This window comes from Centruroides sculpturatus, unplaced genomic scaffold, assembly GCF_000671375.1.
Source record: "Centruroides sculpturatus isolate CEXI.00-Female unplaced genomic scaffold, Cexi_2.0 scaffold938, whole genome shotgun sequence".
In the NCBI taxonomy this organism is placed as follows: Eukaryota; Metazoa; Arthropoda; class Arachnida; order Scorpiones; family Buthidae; genus Centruroides; species Centruroides sculpturatus.
This window is the reverse complement of record NW_019385371.1, coordinates 217,676-240,719: the sequence shown is the minus strand read 5'-3', so window position 1 is coordinate 240,719 and position 23,044 is coordinate 217,676. Positions and strand designations below refer to the sequence as shown.

The 23,044-nt window shown below is 32.7% G+C and overlaps 2 protein-coding genes across 4 annotated transcripts; one reads left to right on the top strand and one right to left on the bottom strand.

Annotated features, from left to right (window-relative positions):
- Positions 1–3,759: 3,759 nt before the first annotated feature.
- On the bottom strand, positions 3,760–7,818 carry LOC111638253 (lipase member H-like). The gene is made up of 10 exons (XM_023383920.1): positions 7,669–7,818; positions 5,801–6,030; positions 5,540–5,689; positions 5,354–5,471; positions 5,174–5,275; positions 4,972–5,100; positions 4,616–4,879; positions 4,377–4,500; positions 4,116–4,301; positions 3,760–4,006 (listed from the first exon to the last, which is right to left on the bottom strand). Exons 1-10 carry the CDS (start codon positions 7,715–7,717, stop codon positions 3,913–3,915), a joined length of 1,446 nt encoding a protein of 481 aa, XP_023239688.1. The 5' UTR covers positions 7,718–7,818; the 3' UTR covers positions 3,760–3,912.
- A 1,818-nt stretch (positions 7,819–9,636) lies between these two features.
- Positions 9,637–21,956, top strand: LOC111638252 (lipase member I-like). 3 transcript variants are annotated; one of them, XM_023383918.1, is made up of 10 exons: positions 9,637–9,816; positions 18,540–18,769; positions 18,861–18,998; positions 19,072–19,189; positions 19,266–19,367; positions 19,454–19,555; positions 19,813–20,061; positions 20,173–20,287; positions 20,364–20,549; positions 21,583–21,956. In XM_023383918.1, the coding sequence occupies exons 1-10, from the start codon at positions 9,768–9,770 to the stop codon at positions 21,674–21,676; spliced, it is 1,383 nt and encodes a 460-aa protein (XP_023239686.1). In that variant the 5' UTR covers positions 9,637–9,767; the 3' UTR covers positions 21,677–21,956. The 3 variants fall into 3 exon arrangements, with proteins under 3 accessions (XP_023239686.1, XP_023239687.1, XP_023239685.1); XM_023383919.1 differs by having other exon boundaries at positions 18,849–18,998; positions 19,454–19,516; positions 21,583–21,955; XM_023383917.1 differs by having other exon boundaries at positions 18,849–18,998; positions 21,583–21,955.
- The last annotated feature ends 1,088 nt before the right edge of the window (positions 21,957–23,044 follow it).

Below are 23,044 nucleotides of genomic sequence, written 5' to 3'. Positions count from 1 at the left end.
AAACTCCAACGTTAAACAAAACAACCTATAATGAAATCAATTTTACTGTTTATAAAGAAAATTCAACAACGATAAGTGTAAACGATTACAAATATACAGTACTTGTATGTTTTCTCAATGGGGAAACGTCAAGTCCTCTCCTCACTTGTTGTGTGCAAATGAAGCCTGCAAGGAAAGAGGCATTTCGTGTTAATGACGATGTTGTTGCATGAGAAGATGTTGTAGTGTCATCGTTGTTTATTTTCTATTGATATTATGACGTGAGAGGCGTTTAAAGTACTTTCTAAATGTCTGGTAGGTCTGAAAGTAGTCGTCAGGACAATAAACAACAGTACGAGATGTAAGAACTGCCATAGTTTATTTGTTTTGCTCTTTTTCTTTCTAGTTTTGGCTTGGTAATTAAATAACTTAATTGTTTTATTGTTAAACTGACATTTAGTGACTGAACAAAGAGCCGGATGTTACAATTTCCAGAGGGTAATATTTTATATTTTATCAGCCATATTTTTACAATCAATTCTAGAATAACTATATTTTTATTATAAATTGTCACAAATCTTTCTTTAAATGACACTGTTCATTGATGCATTTTCTATAAAGGGACCATAATAAACAGTTTTTTGTTGATGATTATATTCTCATACGCTGCGAATCCTTTACATATTCGGAATTTCACATTAGACCTGATAAATAGTTTAACAACACTTTCCTTATCAAGCACCCTTATTTCATAAATTGCTGTTCAATAGCTAGACACGTTTTGGAACATTTATATTATTCTCAGAATGGAATTCTACTTTGTCTCATTGACAAGACCTCTTTGCAATCTGAAAATTACTTGACAAGAAAGTATAGTCGTGGACTAATCAGTTCTTCAGTGGTTGTAATGTCTTTTATTTTTCTTTATCCTTGAAAACGAAATATCGAAATACCCCATACTAATTTCTGTATAAATAGAAGGAATCGAACCAAATATAGTCAGGATAGTTTCATTTGGATGGCATCATAACATCATCAACGGAGACCTCTAACCTCATACCTGCCGATGTCATTAAACATCCTATCATCTGATGGGCTTTTCCCAGGCTAGATTGGATAAAAAGGAGGCAGTAAGTCAAGTTGGGGTGGACTGCATCGAACGCCATACATAGGCAGACATCTCCAGCCGCACTGTTTCAGCGGACATTTTCAGACTCACCATAGCTAGTCTGACATATTCCAAGACGCCATACGGAACAGTCCCTATGGTGTCCCAAGTTGTAACACCAAAAACTGAAGATTAACGCATCGTACAGGTAAACTTTCTTGCTACTTGGATGCAGTAACTTAATTATTTACCATCATTCACGTTTTAGCACATTAGGCTATATTATCCTTGTTTAACATAATAGGGTTCTTCAGTAACAAGACAATGCGAAATTGCATATTACTCATTTGACAGTTTCATTCATGGAAAAACTACACATGGAGTGTTTTACTCACTCTATACTCTCATACCTCTTATTTGGATCATTTAAACGTGCTGAGATTCAGAAGGCGGTGCATGAGTAGCTCTACAAGCAACCAAAAGAATCTTATTTTAGAGTAATCCGTGGTCTCTGTAACCTACGGAAAATATATATTGCAAGAAGTATAAACTGCGTTAAAGATTATATGACATTTTTTATCAATACATTGACTTGACTCTCCCTTATAGCCTATATACGAGGGCGGTTTTTTGTTCGATCTCCGATGGTCCATAATAGAAAGACAAGTGTAAATAACAAAATCAATTTATTACCAAAAGTTAGGTACAAACATGCTTACTTTTCGACATAATCACCGTGAAGATTGAGGAATTTTTCATATCTGTGGATGAGCTTTTTCATCCCTTTATCATAGAATGTTGCCGCCAATGACTTGAGATGGGGCCTAACGTTTTTTGGAGATCGTTATTAATCTCGAACCTCTGCCCTCCTAGTCACTTTTCCTGTTCAGGAAAGAGGTGGAAGTCACTCGGCGCTAAATCGGGACTATATGCTGGGTGTTTAAAGGTGGTGAAAACTTCCACCTTTCAGACTTCCATCCAGCTTAAAACTTTTTAATATGTGAGGACTTCCACCTCTTTCCTGAACTGAAAACGTAGCTAGCAGGGCAAAGGTTTGAGACTAATGACGAACTTCAAAACAACTTTAAAGACCATCTCAAGTCGTTGGCAGCAACATTCTATGACAAGGGAATGGAAAAGCTCGTCCACAGATATGACAAATTCCTCAATCTTCACGGTGATTATGTCGAAAAGTAACCATGTTTTTGTACCTAACTTTTGGTAATAAATTCAGTTTGTTATTTACACTTGTCTTTTTTTATGTACCATCGGAACTTGAAATAAAAACAGACTACGTATATTGTATCAATTTACATTGAAAGCAGAGTAAAAATATTTTCGAAGATAGATTAACTTACTTTGTAATAGAAGTGAATTTTCTTACGTCTGAGAATTGATTTACACGGATAATTGGGAATCTACTGTATTAATTTTGCCGTAGTTAAATAAAATATTCACAATAATTATTTAGATAAACTGAGAAACACTTGTCTGTATAGCTCGGAATAGTTAGAGTTAGCTTGTTACAAGTCTTGTGAGCAAATCCTGGATACTGAGCCGAGCTTTCGGTTGTCGAACTTTTCGTTTACAAATACTTTTACTAAACTTCGTGGCAGTTTCTTTCAGATACAATAAGTATACCGATTTCATACCTAACGTTATAACAATAGAAAACACAGTGAAATAATTCTACAAGATTTAATAACGTACTTTCGTTGCTCCCTTAACGTGTTTTCTCTACGAGTAATCAATAAGTATCTTTTGTAAGTAATGATGATTGAAGCGTCATAACTCACCGCTTTGGAACCTTTGGCGTTGCAAGCAACGAAATAGCAAGCTTTTAATATTTCAGATATTGAGACATTAATAAGTTGCATAATAAATGCAGTGGAAACTGTCACTCAAGGCATTTTACGTAAGGTATTACGTAACACGTAACACGCCTCGAGTGACAATCAATGGAATACTGTCTTGATATTCAGAGAGTGATGCATGTGCACGTATCAAAATATTCTTAGAGATGAGCTCACTAATTAGGGAAATCGTGTAACTAGCTATATTTTCCTAATATAAATATGAGTTTCTGTAATCTGTCAGTTTTCTCCGTATATGTTTTATGCAATGACAGTGTACAGTTTTTGCTTTCTTTCTCCGTAACTTCCGGTTCATAGGTTTTGGAAAGATTCGTTAGATGGTTGATGGGGATGAGGGAGCACAACACGACAATCTTCTAACGAGTTTCTTCATAAGAGAACTCTCTACGAGAAACTACAGTAGTCACTGTGTGTTAGACTACACTGTCGTGTTAGACTGTGTGTTAGGATCAGAAACACCAATCACTAGTGCTCAGTGCTCAGTGGTTTTATTTACTTGGTCACTGTTAGTCCGATATAGAAAGGTGGCAATCCTAGTCCGCACTTCAAGTTAAGAACTAAACAAAATATACCGTATTATATTCTACGTTAATTATTCAAATACTTTAAATGCTCATATTGTTACTTTGTTCAAAAAGAGTCTGTTCAAAACAGTAGACAACAAAAGTAAATAGCGACGTCGCGACGACTTTTTGTCAGTAAGAAGAACAGATTTAAAGTATCGATTGTAATTTTATTTTCAATTATGACAAATGTATTTATTAATACAATAAAAAACAATATTTTGTATAATAAATATAAATATTCTATTAATTCCTTCACCATGTAACATATTTTTTAATTAATCATAAATTTTGTAAATTATTATCTATATTTGAATTGTCACAAATATACTATATGATTTAACTAAATGTATATAGAACGAAATTATTAGAAATCAATCTCATATCTCTAACAACTTGCAACCAAATTCAACAACACAAATTCTTCAGGATAAATTGGTCCACCGTATGAAGTGCCATACATAGTCAAACGGGAGCGATCTCTGAAAATAAATAAATATTTACGATTTATTCGGTTAGACCACTGCACAATAGCTGTATACGTTATAATAATAATATAAATTTATGATTCTTAATAGAAAGGCAACTTACGTCTCCAAGTTATTCATAGGAACAATCTTAACGCACTTCACAGATAACTTGCTGTCTGCACGTGGTAGTGTAGTGTACCAAATAAACTCCAAACTAATTACTGGATAGATACTATAAGTAGAGACTATTAAAGATTGTTTCTTTTCGCCAGGTCTAAGCGTGTCTGTATTATAATTGACATACAAACTGAAATATAAAACGATTTATTCAATTTAACACATTAAAACAATGTTAAAAATTTAAAATTATATTAATACGAACACTTCATCCAGTACAACGTTTACTGTTTCACTTCGATCGTAATTTATAACCAGAAGCATTTTACCTACTTCGGTTGTAATATTCGGACCCGAACCCAGTGTGACTTCAACGTGATAATGGTACACTAAATACCGTAAACAATTTTAAAATTAAATTTTGTAATTGTAAAACATTCGTAAATTAAACTTTTCATACAATGCAAAATTAAATATTGATTTAAATTATGAAGTAAAACTCACAAAAGTAATCATTAGTGAATGTTGTAGCCATGTACATCGTTACGGTTTCATTTGTGCTTCTATAAGGGTACTTTTCTGCATGTATTCCCAACATAGCGCATCGTTTACCATCTTCACCACATTCGCTACATTCTCCTCTCTTAAAGGTTTCATAGTCCTTACATTGATAAGCAACGGGAGGAATTTTAGAGTAAAGAGAAGAACCGAAAAGATAAACTGCACGTGTATGAGAACATTCGAATACTATTTCAGGAATTACAATACCTAAAATATTTATAAAACTATTAAATTTACATTAAATGAATTATGTGTAATCTTGTTTTAAACTTTTAATTAATAAATGTTTTTATAAATACCGGCGAACTCATATGCAAAATCTAATTCCTTATTTCGCATTAGATATTCATCTCCACATCCCCTACCAATATGGCCTCCGTCTGGTTTAAAATTCAAATGTCCGGCTGATTCATTCACGAAACCTTGCACTAAATGTTAAAACTTTTGTAAATAAGAATAAAATATAAAATTTAGAAAGATTAAATTAAGAAAAATATTAACAGGATATTGAAGTAGTTATAAAATCTACAAAATATGCATCTGAAATATCAAGTTTAAATTCTGGTGCATTCCCTTCGAAGCAGGTGCCAGCACAATCTAATCCTAGTAAAAGCATAAATTTAAGAAATTAAATTAAGAAAAATACAGTTTAAAATTTAATTTAAATATAATAAATTTTGCCTGTAATTCTTCCAATCTTTCCTATTTTTAAATGATTTGCAAGAAATCCCGCTACCTGACATCCCAGACTATATCCAATTATATGAAAATTGGAAAAATCGATTTCGTCGCAGTTTCTCTGTAAGAATCGGAAAAAAGTTTATTAAATAGAAAGAAAAAAAAATGCTTTATAAAATGAATTCTTACCTTTAAACTTTCTAATTGTTCTGCGATATATTTGCCTGTCGGTAGCGTGTTTCTTACTGCATAAGGAAATAGAGGAAGAGCAGCTCCTAAACTCCAATCCACAATGATCACATTACAATGTTGGTAATATAAATAAGCGGCTTTTAAAAACTACAAAAATAAAATCGATTAATGATTTTGGAAATTAAATTTTACGTATTATTTTTAAATTATAATCCTTAGATTTAGTAATTTTATTTCTCTTTTCGATTGTTTTCTTACTATAATAGGTTCAGCATAAGGATCCATCTCGTATCCACTTATTATCATTACTGTTTTCAACTTTGGATTGTAGTTAGTATTCCCATAACAATTGGCAAATGTTAAATTCTCAGGATAATACCGGTTATGTGAAGTATAAAGTAGAAAAGAAATTGGATAAACATAATCATTTTCTGCTCCGTAAAAAAGCTCTTCTGCCGATATAGGGCACTCAATTAGAGCATTTGAAGCTATGGAAGAAAAAAATTAATAATTATTTAAAATTAATATAGGATCAGGTGAAGTTTAATAGTTATAAAACTAGCCTTTCTAAAATTTGCTAAAAATATACTTGAATTTTAGGCACAATTTCATTATATTTATTGCAAATAACGTTTCGTTATTGCATTTGAAAAGAATTTCAGTGTATTTCTTGCGATATTTCACTGTGAATACTAACTTTAAAACGATAATAACTTGTGTCAAAATATATTAATAACCCTGGAATAGAATAAATACACATATTTTAACATTATAATTTGTGTTATAATGTTAAAATTATATTATAACAAACTCTCTCTACTGCTTTCTGAACCTTTTCGTACGTATAATCAGTTTTCTCTTGTGATTTCTATACATTTTGTTGAAAATAAAACACCATTTTATAAAAGACCAACTTAATCTTTTATTATTTAGTAACTTAATCTGTTAGAATATTAGAGTATATGATATTTTAATCCAAAAAAGCTGGAAAGGGCTCTTGCACTCGAACAGGAATTTAAGGAGACCGGGGAGTCTAATAATTCTCAATTATACTACGCTATAAAATTGAAATAATAATAAAAGTTTAAAAGGACTAATCTTGTGAAATTATGATAAAAATCTCATTTAAAAAATATTTAAGTTTAAAAAAAATACCATTACACACTAGCAAACAGTTAAAATTATGTGTCGCCATATGTTATGAGATTTTATTTAAAAATAACTTTTATATTATTAATTACTATGAAAAAGCAAATTGCTTAATTGCACTAATTTCACGGGCATTTTTTAATATTTCTAAAATTAATTATAAATAATTTTTATATAAATGTAAAGGTTATGTTATCAGTAAATCAATAATACTAATAATTATACTAAGAAAATTAAATTGAATTTAATTGAATTGATGGAATAAAAGCATATACTATTATTTCAAAGCCATTTAATTGTGAATGGCATATGAAAACTATTATTGTTGTTTAACATATAATAAATTAGAATGTAAACAATAACAAGTTTTAATTATCAGAAATTAAATTTGAGCTGCAATTTTCAAATTAAAGACTTATAAATTCTTAATGTCTAGCTTATATATTTGTTCAATATATATTATTATAGATAATTCAGATAAATCAGAATTTACAGAACAGCATCTGTTAATAAAATTAGGCAGGTGCTGATGATAATTTTAATAAGACTTTTCGAATCTCTGCATATGTACAGTTGACATTTTAAATACTTATACACTTAAATATTTTATACTTATACACTTATAAAAATTTAATTTTTAGTCTATTTATTATAGCAGAACTTCAAATGTATAGTATATTTATCAACATAGAGATTATTTATCAACATTAGAGATTTAAATCTCTGAATAATCAGGCCACTAATAGAAACACATAAAGTGCGACCTGAGTGGCGTTATTCTAATTAAATTAATAAAATTATATAGTGTCATACACGTTAAAAATCTACTAAACTGATTGTTGATCAATAAAAGCGATAAAAATTATTTCAAATATATAATAATAGAGAAATATTAGTCTATTACTTGCACAATATTTTATTGTTTATTACGATTAAAACAGAATTACATATTAATAATTAAAAATAAATAAATATACCTGATATCTCATTCAACAAAAATAACGGGAGAATAAAACTAGCAAACATTGCTGCAATATTGTAAAATTGTCTACTGAAAATATTTTAAAAGTGCGTGATTTTATATTTTATATTTTCGAAATTTACGTAACGAACAACAGATGTTTTCATCGAAAAACCATATTGAAAATACAAATGGTTGCTTAGTCACTTCCAATTCAATAAAATATTTAAAACAAATAAATATTTAATTGTATTTAATATTTAAAATATATTATCTCCACTTCAAATTAGTAATGTCTTGTCATACTTTTTCTGTTAGTAATAGAGTCGTGCCGGTCATCTATTTAACACCTTTCGGAAGAAAATTTTTGAATTAAAATAAACATAACTTCCGATTTATATAGGTCGTTCGTATATAATTANATATTTTATATTTTCGAAATTTACGTAACGAACAACAGATGTTTTCATCGAAAAACCATACTGAAAATACAAATGGTTGCTTAGTCACTTCCAATTCAATAAAATATTTAAAACAAATAAATATTTAATTGTATTTAATATTTAAAATATATTATCTCCACTTCAAATTAGTAATGTCTTGTCATACTTTTTCTGTTAGTAATAGAGTCGTGCCGGTCATCTATTTAACACCTTTCGGAAGAAAATTTTTGAATTAAAATAAACATAACTTCCGATTTATATAGGTCGTTCGTATATAGTTAATCGGGGTCTTCCGCCTCTATGGTTTCCTTATCTGGCTTCATCTTTTATCTATCTAACTCCATTCTCGAGATTAAAGAAGGACAGACAAACGACAGTGGAAATTTGTCTACAATTTATTTTCTTAAGAAAAATATTTTGAAGTTTTTTTTTTTCATATTCAATTGTTGCTGCTTCATTGTTTGTCTCAAATATTTTTGTTAAGAAAAGGAAAGACTTTTAAATGATATAAAGCGTAATTTATAAAGTTTGTGAATCTTTGCCCTAATAAAATCTATTGTTGTTTGGGATTTAAAGTATTAAATTATTTATAATTTTTTTAATACAAAAACTCGCGAATTAAAAAAAAAAGCTTTCGGTTTATTAAAATCCGATATCAAAGTAATGCTATTTAAACTATATTTTATGGTCAGGTTCAGTCCTGGTAGGTATGTAGGTGGCCATGTATTTTCTAGTCAAAATTACGAATGTTTTATTCGTAATTACTATTAGTTAAAAATGAAAATCAGTTAAATTTTTAGATTACTTATAAATAAATTATTTTTTAAAAAATTAATACAATAATATTAATAAAATACGAGTAGGGGAAGGTGGTGCAAGATGGGGTCATGGGGTAAGACTGGGACGTCTGTTTATTTGTTGTTAATGTGATTTTATCTAACTGTTATTTGGGGAACTAAATATCAACCTCAAAAGGGATCATGGGACAAGAGAATGTCCGAATTGCTCCCTTTGTTTGAAAATAAGACACGTTTTTTTATGTTTCAGCAATAATTCATCTAATTTTACGCCTGCTACAAAGTTTCTACAAAATAAGTATCATTATGAACTTTTACATTTTTACGTTACTTACATACTTTTACGTTTTTTCTATTGCTTTTTTTTGTAATGTTATAGGTCGTGGCCAATAGATGAATGTTTCGGTTGTAAGCTTTCCTGGTGACACATTTGAAAGATGTGTCACTTTTGAAAGGAAGTGAATCAGGTGAAAGATGCAATCATATACTTCCATCTTTTTATTAATTGTTAGGAAAAATTATAGAGTTTTCTTTGCGTTTAATATAAATTTTTAATCATTATTTTTTGGTTTATATAAATGTGCAAAAGTTTTATAGTTAAATAAAATCCGGGATATCATATAAATTAGATTAGATAAAAATCGTATCGTATACTGTTTACTTTAATGATATATGTAACTACAATCAACAAAATATAATTCGTTTAAGCAGTTATTTGTAAGTTTCATATTTTTTGTAATATTAAATACTTACATAGTTTATGAATTTAATCAGTCAGCATTATTTGCAATTTATTTAACTAAAAATTATTTGCCTGACATTGAGAAGACGTAAGAGAAGTAATACTTATCCATAGATAAATAATTTAACTTGGAATGTTTGCTTACGTTCTACTCTCTATATTTATGTTCAATTTAATAACAGGTAGGCCTATATTATATTATTGATAATTAATACTAATTGCTCCTTTTAAAAACTCTTAATATATCTGTATTTTATTTAATAGAGCTATTATATTATCCTCGAATTCGTAGTGTATATTTGCTGTATTTTTATTCCTACTTATTTTAAATATTTTATTATATTGTATATTAACAATAAATAGTTTGGATAATTTAGTTGCATCTTGCATGTAGTCTCATTAATTTTTTAAAATTATATTATGATTACCAGTATAGCTTGACTGCTTGTTACCTGTTAATCAAATTACATGTAAATTAAGTTATTAAATATAGCTTTAAAAACAATAACAAACAAGTAGATCTAACATAAAGGAAAAATGTGAATTTACACTTTGATGGGCCTTTATCTTAGAAACTACCGACCAGAACATTGTATTCTTTATGTAACAAAACACCTGAAAAGTGAAATCTTTATTTAACTTGTGTCAAGCTAAAAACAACAAGAAAAAAGGGTATTAAGCATTTTTGTAAATCTTTTTGCACAGAGAATGATAAATATGACATTTGATTGCTTCTTACACACACATAAGCTGCACGAAATTTGCTCATGCTGGTTATACTGTACTTCGTAGCATTGTTTATCATTTCTGTCGATAGCGAAGTTCATTCTTGAATAAGGGCATCTTGAAGTACTTGAAATGTTTTTGGCGGAACTGACAGAATGAAACTCGGCTCCCTACATATATTTTATGAATTTTAGTTCAGGATGTCTTGCTGACCATTCCTTGAGTCAAATATCTTCACTGTCAAGAAAATTATTGACTAGTTCACCCGTCAGCCTATTTCCTGGTAAGAACACTCCAGGAACTTCGAGATTCTCTTGTTCAAAAATGAGTTTTGCTCCCAATAGATCTGATAAACAATGTTATAACCAATACGAGCAATTACAATGCAGCGTATTTGCGTACAGGAGACAACCACCAACCGTACAGTACAGTACCATATTAATGATATTCTGTTTAGATATGCTTTAGAGTTAAATGCATAGCATGCAACTCTGTAATGAAGGTGGAGACTAAAGAAGAAATCTGATCTACCACGATTTTATCATGACAGACCATGACTAAACCAGCGTAGTTCTCAGATTTAGAACCATCTGAATGTATGGGAATACTAGCTTGTTACACTCGGCGTTGTCTGGGATTATAAATATACCAGTTGCAGTAACTGTTTCATCCGGCGTTATTAATCGCAAATTTCAGAAATGTGTGGTAAAATCTGATTTTAAGAATAATATCACAATGCCTATAAACTACTTGGGAAGTATGAACTTGTAAATACAGAGCTTTATAGAAAAATTATTAGAATTAAGAAAATACTATTCAGAGATGAAAATACTCGAGTTGTTAGATGTGGAAAACTAAATATTTCTATAGTTTTCACAGTGTTACTCAGTGAAAACTATCTTTAACTTCTTTAAATTTAAATCTCTCTAAATGTAAACTCTAAGGAAACACGTTTAAAATTTCTTCATTGATAATGAATTTGGCATATTCCTAAATTACATTTCTACAGATATAAAGGATTCTTTTCACCCTTCCTCCTTGTAGGCACTAACAGAGCCTTTAATCATCGATGCATTATGGATTTACTTCCATAATAGGAACAGCCGGGTGATATGGAACGGGATCCGACATTATCGTAGACGGAAAAATCCTGAATTCCTAAGTCGCACTCGAACTTAGAGAAGCAAGTTTCCACTTTTCTGCTACACCCACCCAGCTATCAAAGGTAGTAAAAGATGTACAGTGCAATACATTCAGAATTCTGCAGCAGGATATATTGACAGTAATATTATTTACTCTTTAAAACGAATAGCCAACATGTTACTGTGACACTTTGAAAAATACAAAAATATCTTATAAGAAATATGAGATATTTTCTGGACTTCATACCACTGAACCTCTTCAGCAGCCAGCAAAACATGGAAGATGTGACAAATACTTGAAATAGTTCGTTTCGAATTGAAATGAACCGAGTAGAATGCACCTGTAACATTCAAGTTTGAACGGACCACTATAAGACGTGTTGAGTCATACTTAGGCTGTACCATGCTCGTCATGCTTTGGAAAACTGTATCCACAGAGATGTAGCTATTCAACGAAACGAACTACAGTAGAGCATCGATTATCCGACCACAGATTAACCGTCACCTCGGTTAACCGACCGCGTTCTAGTCGACAAATTCAAATGTCCGCTAGTGATGTGGCGCTACAATATTTGGCTATGTCTTGGCTACTTTAATATTATTTTTACATGTTTTAGCTGGCAACATTGGATCGACCATGAAAGTGAGCCAGTAAACCAGTTTAAACGAGACATAATTTTCTAACTTTTGACGATACAATAGCGGCGATTATTATTTTTAAAAAAAATTTGATAGGATTAACATGGAGGAAAATTCAACGCGAAGTAGGTTAATAGCGATATACTAATATACTAATTACATGGGATATAATAATATACTACACTAATAATGGATTTTTCCATTGTGCTGTGAGTTCCCCCTTCTCATATGGCAAAGCAATCGAATGTGGATGTATTAGGAAGCCCGACCCATAGTGGATCGGAACAGCCAAACGTGGAAGAAGAACTTCTCTCTAATATCAACTCCTGCTTAGAAACAATCATGACAAGAATTCCAAACAATACTAGTCAAAATGTCAGAAGCAGTGAAAGAGCAGTAATCCGTGATGCAGCAGTAAAAATGCACGCGGCGGCGAATCAGTTGTTTGGAATAATTCTTGAAATGAGGCAAAAGGAAGCCATTGCAGTGCCTCAGTTAACCCCTCAGCTGTATTCAGATGTGGTAAAGAAAAACAATAGAAAGGCCAGCAGGGAAACAAGACTAATCAATGCATCAGCGGGTAGACAAGGCGGAGTGGGTGTCAAGGAAGGAGATGCCCATAGGTTGATTATCTCCTCGGTGGAGGCTCAGAACGAGTCAAAGCCGGTGGCAGAGGAGTTAATGGTGTTGCTTCAAGAAAACATATCGCCGAGGGAATTAGGCCTAAATATTGGTAATATAAGGCCACTTCCAAGCGGTGATATCTCCTTAGAGGTGAAAACTAATAAAGATACCACGGCCTTAAAAGCAGCAATAGAAAAGAATACCAAGTTAGCCAACAAAATGGAGGTAAGGGAAAAAAGAAAAAGGCTCCCGAAATCCTTCTGAATCTACCACCAAGATCTGCAAAGTGAGGAACTGATGGAGGATCTTTTCTACCAGAACTCAAGGGTAAGCAAGCAATATTCTATGGAGTGCTTCAAGAGAGAGTACTCCTTAGTGAGGTTCATCACTCCAAAACACAAGGATGTACAGTACAGCATGCCATCTTGTCAGTATCCCCCATTTTGAGACGTAGATTCATTGAAACAGGGCGTGTGGCAATAGGTTGGAATTCGATACAGGTAGATGACCACATACCAATCGTAAGGTGTTTTAACTGCTGTGGATATGGGCACATAACTACCAGATGTGATTTAAGGCAGAAATGTAGCCACTGTGGGTATAAGCATAGATTAAAGGACTGTCCAAATCGAGACAAAGAGCCAAAATGCTCCAACTGTGCCAAATTTAATAAGGATAACCCAACAAGTAAGAAACTAGATACAGATCATAATGCCTTCGCTGCAAACTGCCCTGCTTGAAATGGTCCAAAACTCAAGTGATAGCTAACACCAGTTATTAAAGGGACCTCCTCCAGTATCTGTGTACCCCCCCTTCAATGGCTAGTACAACGGTAACGAAACCCCTCAGCATCTCTGCCCCCAGTGACAGTCATGTCAAGAGGGGTATTAGGTTACTCCAAATCAACCTCCAGAGGTTGATTTGGGAGAAGGCAGCATCATCAGAGGCCCTCCAAATGGTCCACGATCATGAGATCGATATTCTCTGCTTTCAGGAGCCATATGTTAATAAAAAGGTGGCAATGTTGGGATCAGCAATGGTCTATGCGGCGAAGTACCCAAATGGAAATATTAAGGTCGGGCTAGTTATTTATAACAAAGATATTACTGCACAACTGATAGCCCAGTACTCGAATCAGTACTATACAATGGTAAGGATTGTCACCAGTGCTGACTCTCTATACATTATATCCTTTTACTGCCCGCCAGGGGATGACCTCACCCCCATTAAATATGCTAAGCCATACTATGGATAATTTGAAAAAAGAACAGGTGCTTATAACCGGAGACTTTAATGCAAAATCACACTTATGGCACAGCCCGATTGAGGATCCAAGGGGTTATCTGCTCATGGAATTTATGGCAGGGCATTACTTGTCCTTCCTTAATAGTAGCCCATTACCAACCTTCTCCACCGATGTGGGGGAGAGTTGGGTGGATGTCAGTCTAGGCAACGCTGCCCTACTGACCAGAAAAGTAGACTGTAATACTTTGGATATTATTTCTGCTAGTGATCACAACTATATCCTTTTAAATATCGATGATAGTAAGGTTCGGGATCGCAATAAAATTGTCAACCTAACGAATTGGGAACTCTTTGGTCAATACCTAACTAAAATGTGGAAGCCGGACCCATTGATCAATATCTCATGTGGAAAAGAAATCGACTATACAGTAAGCTGTCTGTGAAACATAATACATAGAGCTTATCAGAAGGCCACAAGAATTAAATTAATAAAGGAAAATACTCCATGGTGGAATACGGAGCTTAACAGGATGAGAAAAGAGGTAAAAAGATGCAAAAGAAAATTCTGGAGAGAAGAGGACTGTACTGAGAAGGAACATAAGAGAAAAGAATACAAGGACAAATACAGTCAATATAAAAGGCTGATAAACACAGTACGTCTAAAGCCCGGCAAGATTTTTGTACAGAAAGGTGTGGGAGTAGCCCTTGGTCCACTCCTTATTACATAGTGAGAGGAAAAAAGAAACCCGTCAGTATTCCACCAACAATGAAGAAAGAGGACGGGACATTTACCAGTTCAGTAAGGGAATCCTGTGAGCTTATAATGGAAGTGCTCTTCCCGCAGGACACCTCATGCCAGCATTCGGAGGGCCAAAGAAATATTAGACAAAAGGCAAATACCTATAAAGGTCTCATAGATGACAAACCGTTTAGTGCTAGGGAAATACAGAAGGAATTCAAGAATATCAAACCACACAAGGCGCCAGGGCCAGATAATATCACTTGGCGGATGGCGAAAGAGGCCTATGAGGACCTCCCCACAACATTCCAGGTGATTTTTAACAAGTGTTTAGAGATTGGTTATTTTCTGCTTTCCTGGAAAAAGGCCTCAGTAAAGTTAATTCCAAAAAAACCCAGATAGGTGCTTTCAGTGCCATCTGACTACCATCCTATCTCCCTTCTGCTCTTCTTTGGTAAGGTCCTGGACTCTTTAGTTATAAATAGGGTCAAATTCCACCTAGACCAATTGAATTTTCTCCACCCACTCCAGTTTGTCTTCCGGAAAGAGAAAAGTGAATGCCCTGGACAACTTAATTGAATACATAAATGCTGCCAAGAAGGCAGGTAATCATACTCTCCTAGTAGCAATCGACTTTAAGGGAGCCTTTGACCACGCCTGGTGGCTAGAGATTTTGCACCAGCTTGGCAACGCCAACTGCCCAGGTAACCTTTACAGGATTATCCAAAGCTATTTAAAAGACCGCAGTGCGGCCATTTATAGTGAAAATAGGCTGGTGCATATTCGCCCAATAAATAGGGGCTGCCCACAAGGCTCAAAGTCAGGACCCTTGTTATGGAACATCATTTATAACAGTCTCCTTAACATGCAGGATGGAAAGCCTAATAACACCAGGATACAAGGATATGCGGACGACATGATAGTTGTAATGTTCCACCGAAACCAGGAAAACCTACAGGAATCCATGAACAATCTTCTCACCCAAATTTATGACTGGAGCATGTGCATAAATCTCCGGATAAACTACAATAAGTGTAACAGCATAGTCTTCCCAAAAGGGAACTCCCTAAAAAAAGCTCCATCGATTAAAATTAATGGTCATCACATCAAGCATTCCAACTCAATAAAATACCTGGGACTCCTAATAGACCATAAGCTGCTTTGGAAAGAGCATATGTATTATACATATGAGAAGGCCATGAAAGCTGCATGGGCTCTGGTTTCCAATTGTAGGAACAAATGGGGTCTTAACTACAAGTCAAGGAAAACCATATATCTTGTGGTCACTCAGCAAATTGCCACTTACGGTTGCGAGGTCTGGGGGTACAGAGTGAGAATGATTCATATAAGACAGAAGCTCATCTCCCTACAGCGACTCTCAGCACTGTCCATTGTACGGGCCTACAAGATAGCCCCAACAGACGGTATTCTTTCCATAGCCAACCTCCTGCCAATTGATTTACATATAAAGCGTATATACCTCCTCTGTACTCTGAAACGTTTGTGTTGCAAGGAGTTGACTAGAGAGAGCTTCAATGCCAGGACAACATGAATTGATAAAGAGGACAGCATTGCAAAACTGACGGACTTTTTAATAGAAAAGGGTATTGATAAGACTGATAGAAGCAAGCATCCACATCCAGCCATAGGTCCAAGCTGTCGGATTCTCCTGGAGGGTGGTGTTCCGCACTCTGCAGGGGTCAATATCTACACTGACGGGTCCTGGACTGATAGTGGTACCGGGGGCTCGTTTGTGGTTTATAACCAGGGTGGTAGAATTCTCCATCAACAGTACTTTAGGTTAGACAATCACTGTAGTAATAACCAAGCTGAGTTCCTGGCCATCTTAAAGGCACTCAAGTACATCCAGAAGACGCCCGGACAATTCAGTAATGCCAAGATAGAAATCATAACGAATAGCAAAATTACATCAAATTAATAAGTGTAACGTGAACCTCCCAATAGTTAACGACATCATCAGTACGTTGGCATCCTTGGATCGAGCATCGGACATCACAATGGTATGGATAAAAGGCCATTCTGGCAACAAGGGAAACGATCGTGCAGACTTCTTCGCAAGAAAAACGATTTCCAACATAAACTCAAGTGCTTACTCAAGGGTCCCAGCTCCCAGTCAGCTGGGTTCTAACGCAACTGCACAGCTACTTTCTTAGCTGCTGGCAACATCAGTGGGATAATAGTGCCACTGGCAGGACAACCCATTGTTTCATTTTGTCGCTGAAGGAAAGGGCAAAGTTCTCCTACTTCACTCCTTCCTACGTGCTTACTCAACTATTGACCAACCACGGCAATTTGCGTGCATATCTGGCACGCTTCCTAAATAAAGGTAACGGGTACTGCCCCTGTCCTCTCGGGGAATTGGAGAATAGTGCCCATTTCCTTTACAGGTGCCCTCGCTACAACATGGAACGACGAAGCCTCATCGCAGCGGTCTCAGCTCAACTCGAAGTGTGGCCATGTTCTCCAGACTTGTTCCTCAAAAATAAAGACATTTATGATGCCCTTGTTGATTTTGTATATAAAATTAATATTCTCAGCTAACAGTGCGCCCGGGGGTCTCCCCAGTGTTGTAGTCAATGAAACCTCTGCTGTTTGGTTAACTGGTTACTTTGTTCAGCGGTTTCTGTGGCATCAATTGCGGTAGGATTCACTAATTCTCGGGATCGTTCTGTTGCATACTGTTCTTCACTTTACACATTTTTTGGGCTTAACTCCACGTGTATTAAGCCATTTGTACTGTTCTGTAAGTTGTCATGTACTGTACTCCTGAATATTTTGTATATACTCGTTGGTCGTATTGCTAGTTATCTGATTAGCAGCACTGCTAAGGGGTTTGGGGTTCGTTTGGGGTTCGTTTTTACGGTCCTATCAGCCCCAAGTGATCCCCAACCACTTTCCTTCCTTCCTTTCTTCCTTCCTTCGTTCCTTTCCCTCCCCTCTCCTCCCCTCCCCTCCCTTCTTTCCTTCTACTTTCCGGGTATGCTGAAAAGCGAGGCCGCTACTACTGTAACTGCAACTGTTTATTAGAAAAATAAATTTTTACGCCTGCAATTGCAAATCATTTTTAGCTTTACATCTACAAATCATGCAAAATGTAGTCGCATCGAACCGAGTGTAATCCAGTGATTGATTTGCACGATGATTTTAGCTAATTTTTTTCCACAAACTCATAATTGTGAAAATATCTAATAGATTGTAGAAAACTTTTTCCGCTGTTTAACTTTCAAATTATTGCAAAAATAAAAAATTTCAAAATGATCCTAATAGTAGATACAGATTTATACTTAGCGAAGTTATCATCGTAACCTTATATCTGCCTCCCTTTTCTTTAAGAAACCGTAAGGAAATATGAGCAACTGTTCGATGAAGAACTGTTAATTATACTCTATTTTAAATACGTTATTAATGTTTTAATTTTGAGAAATCTATTTAAACTACATGTATCCCTCGTATAATACGGTAGCTATGTTCCGAAAAAGTACCATGTTATACGAGGTTTATACTTAAAACTTTTTACATTCAGTTTATTATTATTCCTAGCACATTTCAATGTTATGTCTTCTTGACTAAAGAATTTTTCAACAGATTATTTGAACACGTTTCCTACTGTTAGATTTCTACCATTTTGTTACTTTATATTATATTACAGAGTGATAATTTCAACAATTGTTTCCTTTCTATACTTAAAAAAAACTAGGATATTATCCTCTTATCCTATTTAATTATAAATATATATTTAAAAAATACGTTTAATTCTTTTTATTTGCAGAAATTAATGCCGATATTCCGTGCCCTTTATGTGAAGAAATAATATTTTTCGGTGCAGAACATGCTTCTGTTCCTCCAACATTTTTCTTTCTCTACACAAGAAAAAATCTATATTATCCAGAAAATATAACATTCGTAAACTGTTCTAAAAATAGTAATTATGATCCTAATAAAAAAACTGTTATTTTATTAGATGGATATAACGGTAGTCCCAATAGTGAACATATTATTGTAAGATAAATAATTTTACTCTCGTTTCAATTTGATTTCCCATATATTACATTATTTAATAATTAATTAAATTATATAGTTCTTAAAACAGGCTTACCTTAAGTATGAAGATTGCAATGTAATTGTAATAGACTGGAGTATAGCATCTTCAGCTTTAATATTCCCGACTGCCATAAGAAATACTCTTATAATAGGAAAGTACATTGCAGAACAGTTTGAAATTTGGAAGGTAAGAAATAATTATACTGAATGTTATTAATTTGTAGTTTCAGTTGGCATTTTATTTGCATTTTTTTGCATAGAAAACTTGCAAAGAAATCCAGTTTGAAAAATTCCATGTAATTGGATTTAGTCTTGGAGGTCAGACAGTAGGATTTATTGGAAAGTATTTGAAAACGGGAAAAATTGGAAGAATTACTGGTAAAAAAAAATATATATATATATAATATATGTTTAATAAATTTGAAAATTTTAATAGTTTTTCTATAATCTTTAGGGTTGGATATCGCAGGTTTCTGCTTTGCAAGTTTTTCATCAAAATATAAGCTTCATTATACAGATGCAAAATTCGTAGACGTTATTTCTGTTTCAAGTGCTAGTTAGTATTGTTAAATAAGTACTTATTTTTATATTTTATACAGTATATTATTTATCTTTAACTTTTTTTTTATTTTTAATTTCTAGCACAGTTGATTATTGAACAACCAACTGGACATATACACTTTAAACCAGATGGAGGGAAAATTGGTAAAGGGTGCGCGGAAGAGATTCTTGATTTAAATTTTGGTAAAAATTCATATTTACGTCAATTAATATTAATATCATCATTCTATTTATTGATGATTGAGTTCGTTGATGGTCAGACTCATCCATAACATGGTAGTCTGTACAGTCTGTGTTATTAACCTGTATAGCTGGCCATATGTGCCACGTGTCATTTATAAATTGAATTTGTTAGAAAAATTAATTTTAAATGAGGTGATTTGTTATGTATATTTGTTATTTATGATATAAATAATAGATTGATTTTATATATTCTACAGACACGTTGTTTCGATGCACTCATATGCGAACAGTTTACCTGTTTACTTCTACTTTTTATTCTGAATGCTTACCTGTGGGTTATCAGTGCAAAGATATGAAAACTTTTACTAGAGGAGAATGTTACAAATGTGGAGAAGACGGAAAACAATGTGCAGCTTTAGGAATTCAAGCAGAAAAATATAGCAATAAAATAATAAATGGAACAATAACCATGTATTTGGCTACAACTTTCACTGATAACTATTGCTGTGAGTTTAAATCCATATTATAGTAATAATAACTTGTAGTTTATTTACTAATAGTTATTGATTAACTTTCTCACGATCTTATAATTATTCTTTGTTATAATTTGCATTCAGTGTATCAATATCACGTAGAAGTTACTTTGGCTTCCAAGCAAAACAGCTCAACAGAAGCTGGAAAATTAATATTAATCATAAATAACAGTACAGTTAATCAAGTATTGAACAGCGAGTATGTAGTAAATTTTATAAAAATGAATTTTAAAAGAAACGTAAAATTTATGAAATTCACTTTATATTTCTTACAGTTTGTACATTCAAGATGCTACAGATATATTTAATCCTAGTAAAACGTATAGTTATTTAATGATAACTACTCATAAAATCGATCCTATAACAAATTTAGAATTTTTTTGGTACACTACAAGACCGCAAATTGATAATAAGCTTTATGTAAAATGCATAAAAATCGTTCCTATGAATAACTTGGGAATGTAAGTATATAATCTTATTAAATACTGTTCATATTTCAGAAAATTATTGTTTTTATAATATAAATTCCTTTGTATAAAATATATGGGATGGCCCAAAAGTCAGTTAAACGAAATGTATTTGAATGTCGTCTATTCGTTTTAAATAGCTACAGAGAGTTCATGAAGACCTCCAACTCAAACTTTGAAAGATTATTGCGGGCGAATGAGTGATAACGTAATTTTATGTACTGTACATACGTACAGTACACTACATAGCGCCGTTACTGCCAGGAAGACGATGACAATGCTGCATGAATTGTTCGGAAATCGCATAATTTCCCAAAATTTATGGTCACCAAGATCCCCAAACTCGACATCCCAATTACTTTCTGTGGGGATTCTTGAAGGGCAGAGTGTACAGAAAAAGTACACATACCCTAGACTAGCAATCGCCAACCGGTGTTTGTGGACCAAGATAATCTGCGAGGAAATTTTGATGGTCCGTGGAGAAATTTGGACATTGATCAATTCAAGATTACGCAAAGTATTAAATTAAGAAAGAAATGCAAAATGTCAATTTGTGTTTTCAGGAAGAAGAACATTTTCAGCATTTGTTGTAACGTAATAAAGTTTTAACTGTTAATACGTCAGATTAGTGAATAATGGTAGCATACGAACCAACATAACTTATTTATTAATTCATACCCACTTGTTCAACATAAATTAATGATACAACTAGTACATCGGAACTAACTGGCCTCCATTTTTGCATCTTGCACGCTTCGAATGCCGGATGTTCCACTTTCCATAATCATTATTTACATTACTTTTCGTAAAATCTCCATATCTGTATTTATCCTAATGCACAGAATAAACTTTAAATGTGAGTTGAGAGACTATCGACATTATTACCCCTGTATTATTACACAAGAAGCTTAAATGAGAGGTTAACTGACTTTTAGATCAACCTTATATTTATTTAGAATAAATTATATGTAAATAAATTTGTTTTAAATTAAAAAAAGTCACAATTATATAATAAATATTTTTTCAGGAATCGTTCGAAATTAACATATTATGGTACTACAAATGGAAAAGCAATCTACCCTCAAGAAACTGTACCTATCTACTCGAAAACTATCTGTTAATAAGATAGTTTCCTTATTTTTTAAGACATTATTATTAGGATTTTTTAATTAATTTTTTAAAATATCTTGCTAAATTATTTATATATAATTAAATAAGTTTATTTTAAGGATATTTAAATGTTCTTTTAATGTAAAGCATTGTCTACACTTCAGTATAAAAATTATAGGAACATTTCTTGAAATTCGTCTATTATAAAGACAAGGAAAATATTTTTAGTATTGGCTAATACATTTTAAAAGTTAGTCGTATTTATTATTATTATTATTATTATGAAAGTGTAATTCGTTTAATTTACATTACTATATATTACATACGTAAACTATTGTATGTATTTGCTGTATAATAAATAATTTAAAAATTGTTTTTCATATATAATTAAATTCACTAAAGTATAAAAGGATTAAAAGTGTTAATAAAGTATTTATTTTATATTGGTTATTTAAATATGATAAATCCTAGCTTCCATCTGGCATCATTTTTGGGTATAATACATTGTTCTGTACTTTTAAAATAATTTTTGAATGATATTTTTAATTATGTGAATATTAACAATAACCAACACGAAGTGAAATTAATTAATAAAAAATAATTAAATCATTATTATTTTATAGAAAAAAGTAGTAAAATATCCTGTAAAGAAAATGCTAAAAAAGTTATAACTTAAATAAATATATATATATATATATATATATTTAAACATCTCTATCCAAATTCCCATAAGTTGTTCACCACAGATTAAGAACCACTGATCTAAATTATTCTGTCTCGATGTTTCTCTCCTTATTAGTCTTTAGTGCGCTATTTGGCACGAAGTGAAAAAAAAATCCAGTAACGAGTTGCATAACTTTTCCGGCGAAAAATATTCATGTTTAAGAAATACTAAGATACATTAGCACAAAGTTAAAATTGTGTGTGGTACCATCTGCTACGAGATTTTTATTTAAAAAAAATAACTTTTATACTATTATTTATTATAAAAAAAAGACAAAAGACATAAATTTAAAAGTATAAATAAGTTTCTCAGAAAATTGTAAATGCTAATAACGAGTAAAGTCTTTATTAAATCCGACCCCACTCGAGATATGACATATGACCTCCCTCTATCTCCCTATTCTCGACTCGATTTTCTGTTACAATGCTGTTTATTTTACCTTTTCGTTTACTAAATTCCGTTAGACTCGCTCAATCGCTTCAGGAAGCACGGACATTCACACTTTGACCCCACTGTGCCTCGAAAACGAAGTCATATATGATGTACTGTACCCCTATCTTTTATTACATTTTTGAATTTCTCATTTTTCAAGGAAAAAAATGGCGAACTTTTATCAAAATCGACCGATCAAATTTTGAGAAATAACGCAATTCTT

Bases quoted from the DNA above. Each gene is read 5' to 3' on its own strand.
- LOC111638252 (XM_023383917.1), top strand. From the start codon at position 9,768: ATGTTTGCTTACGTTCTACTCTCTATATTTATGTTCAATTTAATAACA. The intron at 18,770-18,848 runs GTAAGATAAATA...TAAATTATATAG, and splicing joins CCAATAGTGAACATATTATT to TTCTTAAAACAGGCTTACCT. The intron at 20,288-20,363 runs GTATGTAGTAAA...TATTTCTTACAG, and splicing joins AATCAAGTATTGAACAGCGA to TTTGTACATTCAAGATGCTA.
- LOC111638253 (XM_023383920.1), bottom strand. From the start codon at position 7,717: ATGTTTGCTAGTTTTATTCTCCCGTTATTTTTGTTGAATGAGATATCA. The intron at 5,472-5,539 runs GTAAGAATTCAT...CGATTCTTACAG, and splicing joins AACAATTAGAAAGTTTAAAG to AGAAACTGCGACGAAATCGA. The intron at 5,276-5,353 runs GCAAAATTTATT...TGCTTTTACTAG, and splicing joins AAAGATTGGAAGAATTACAG to GATTAGATTGTGCTGGCACC.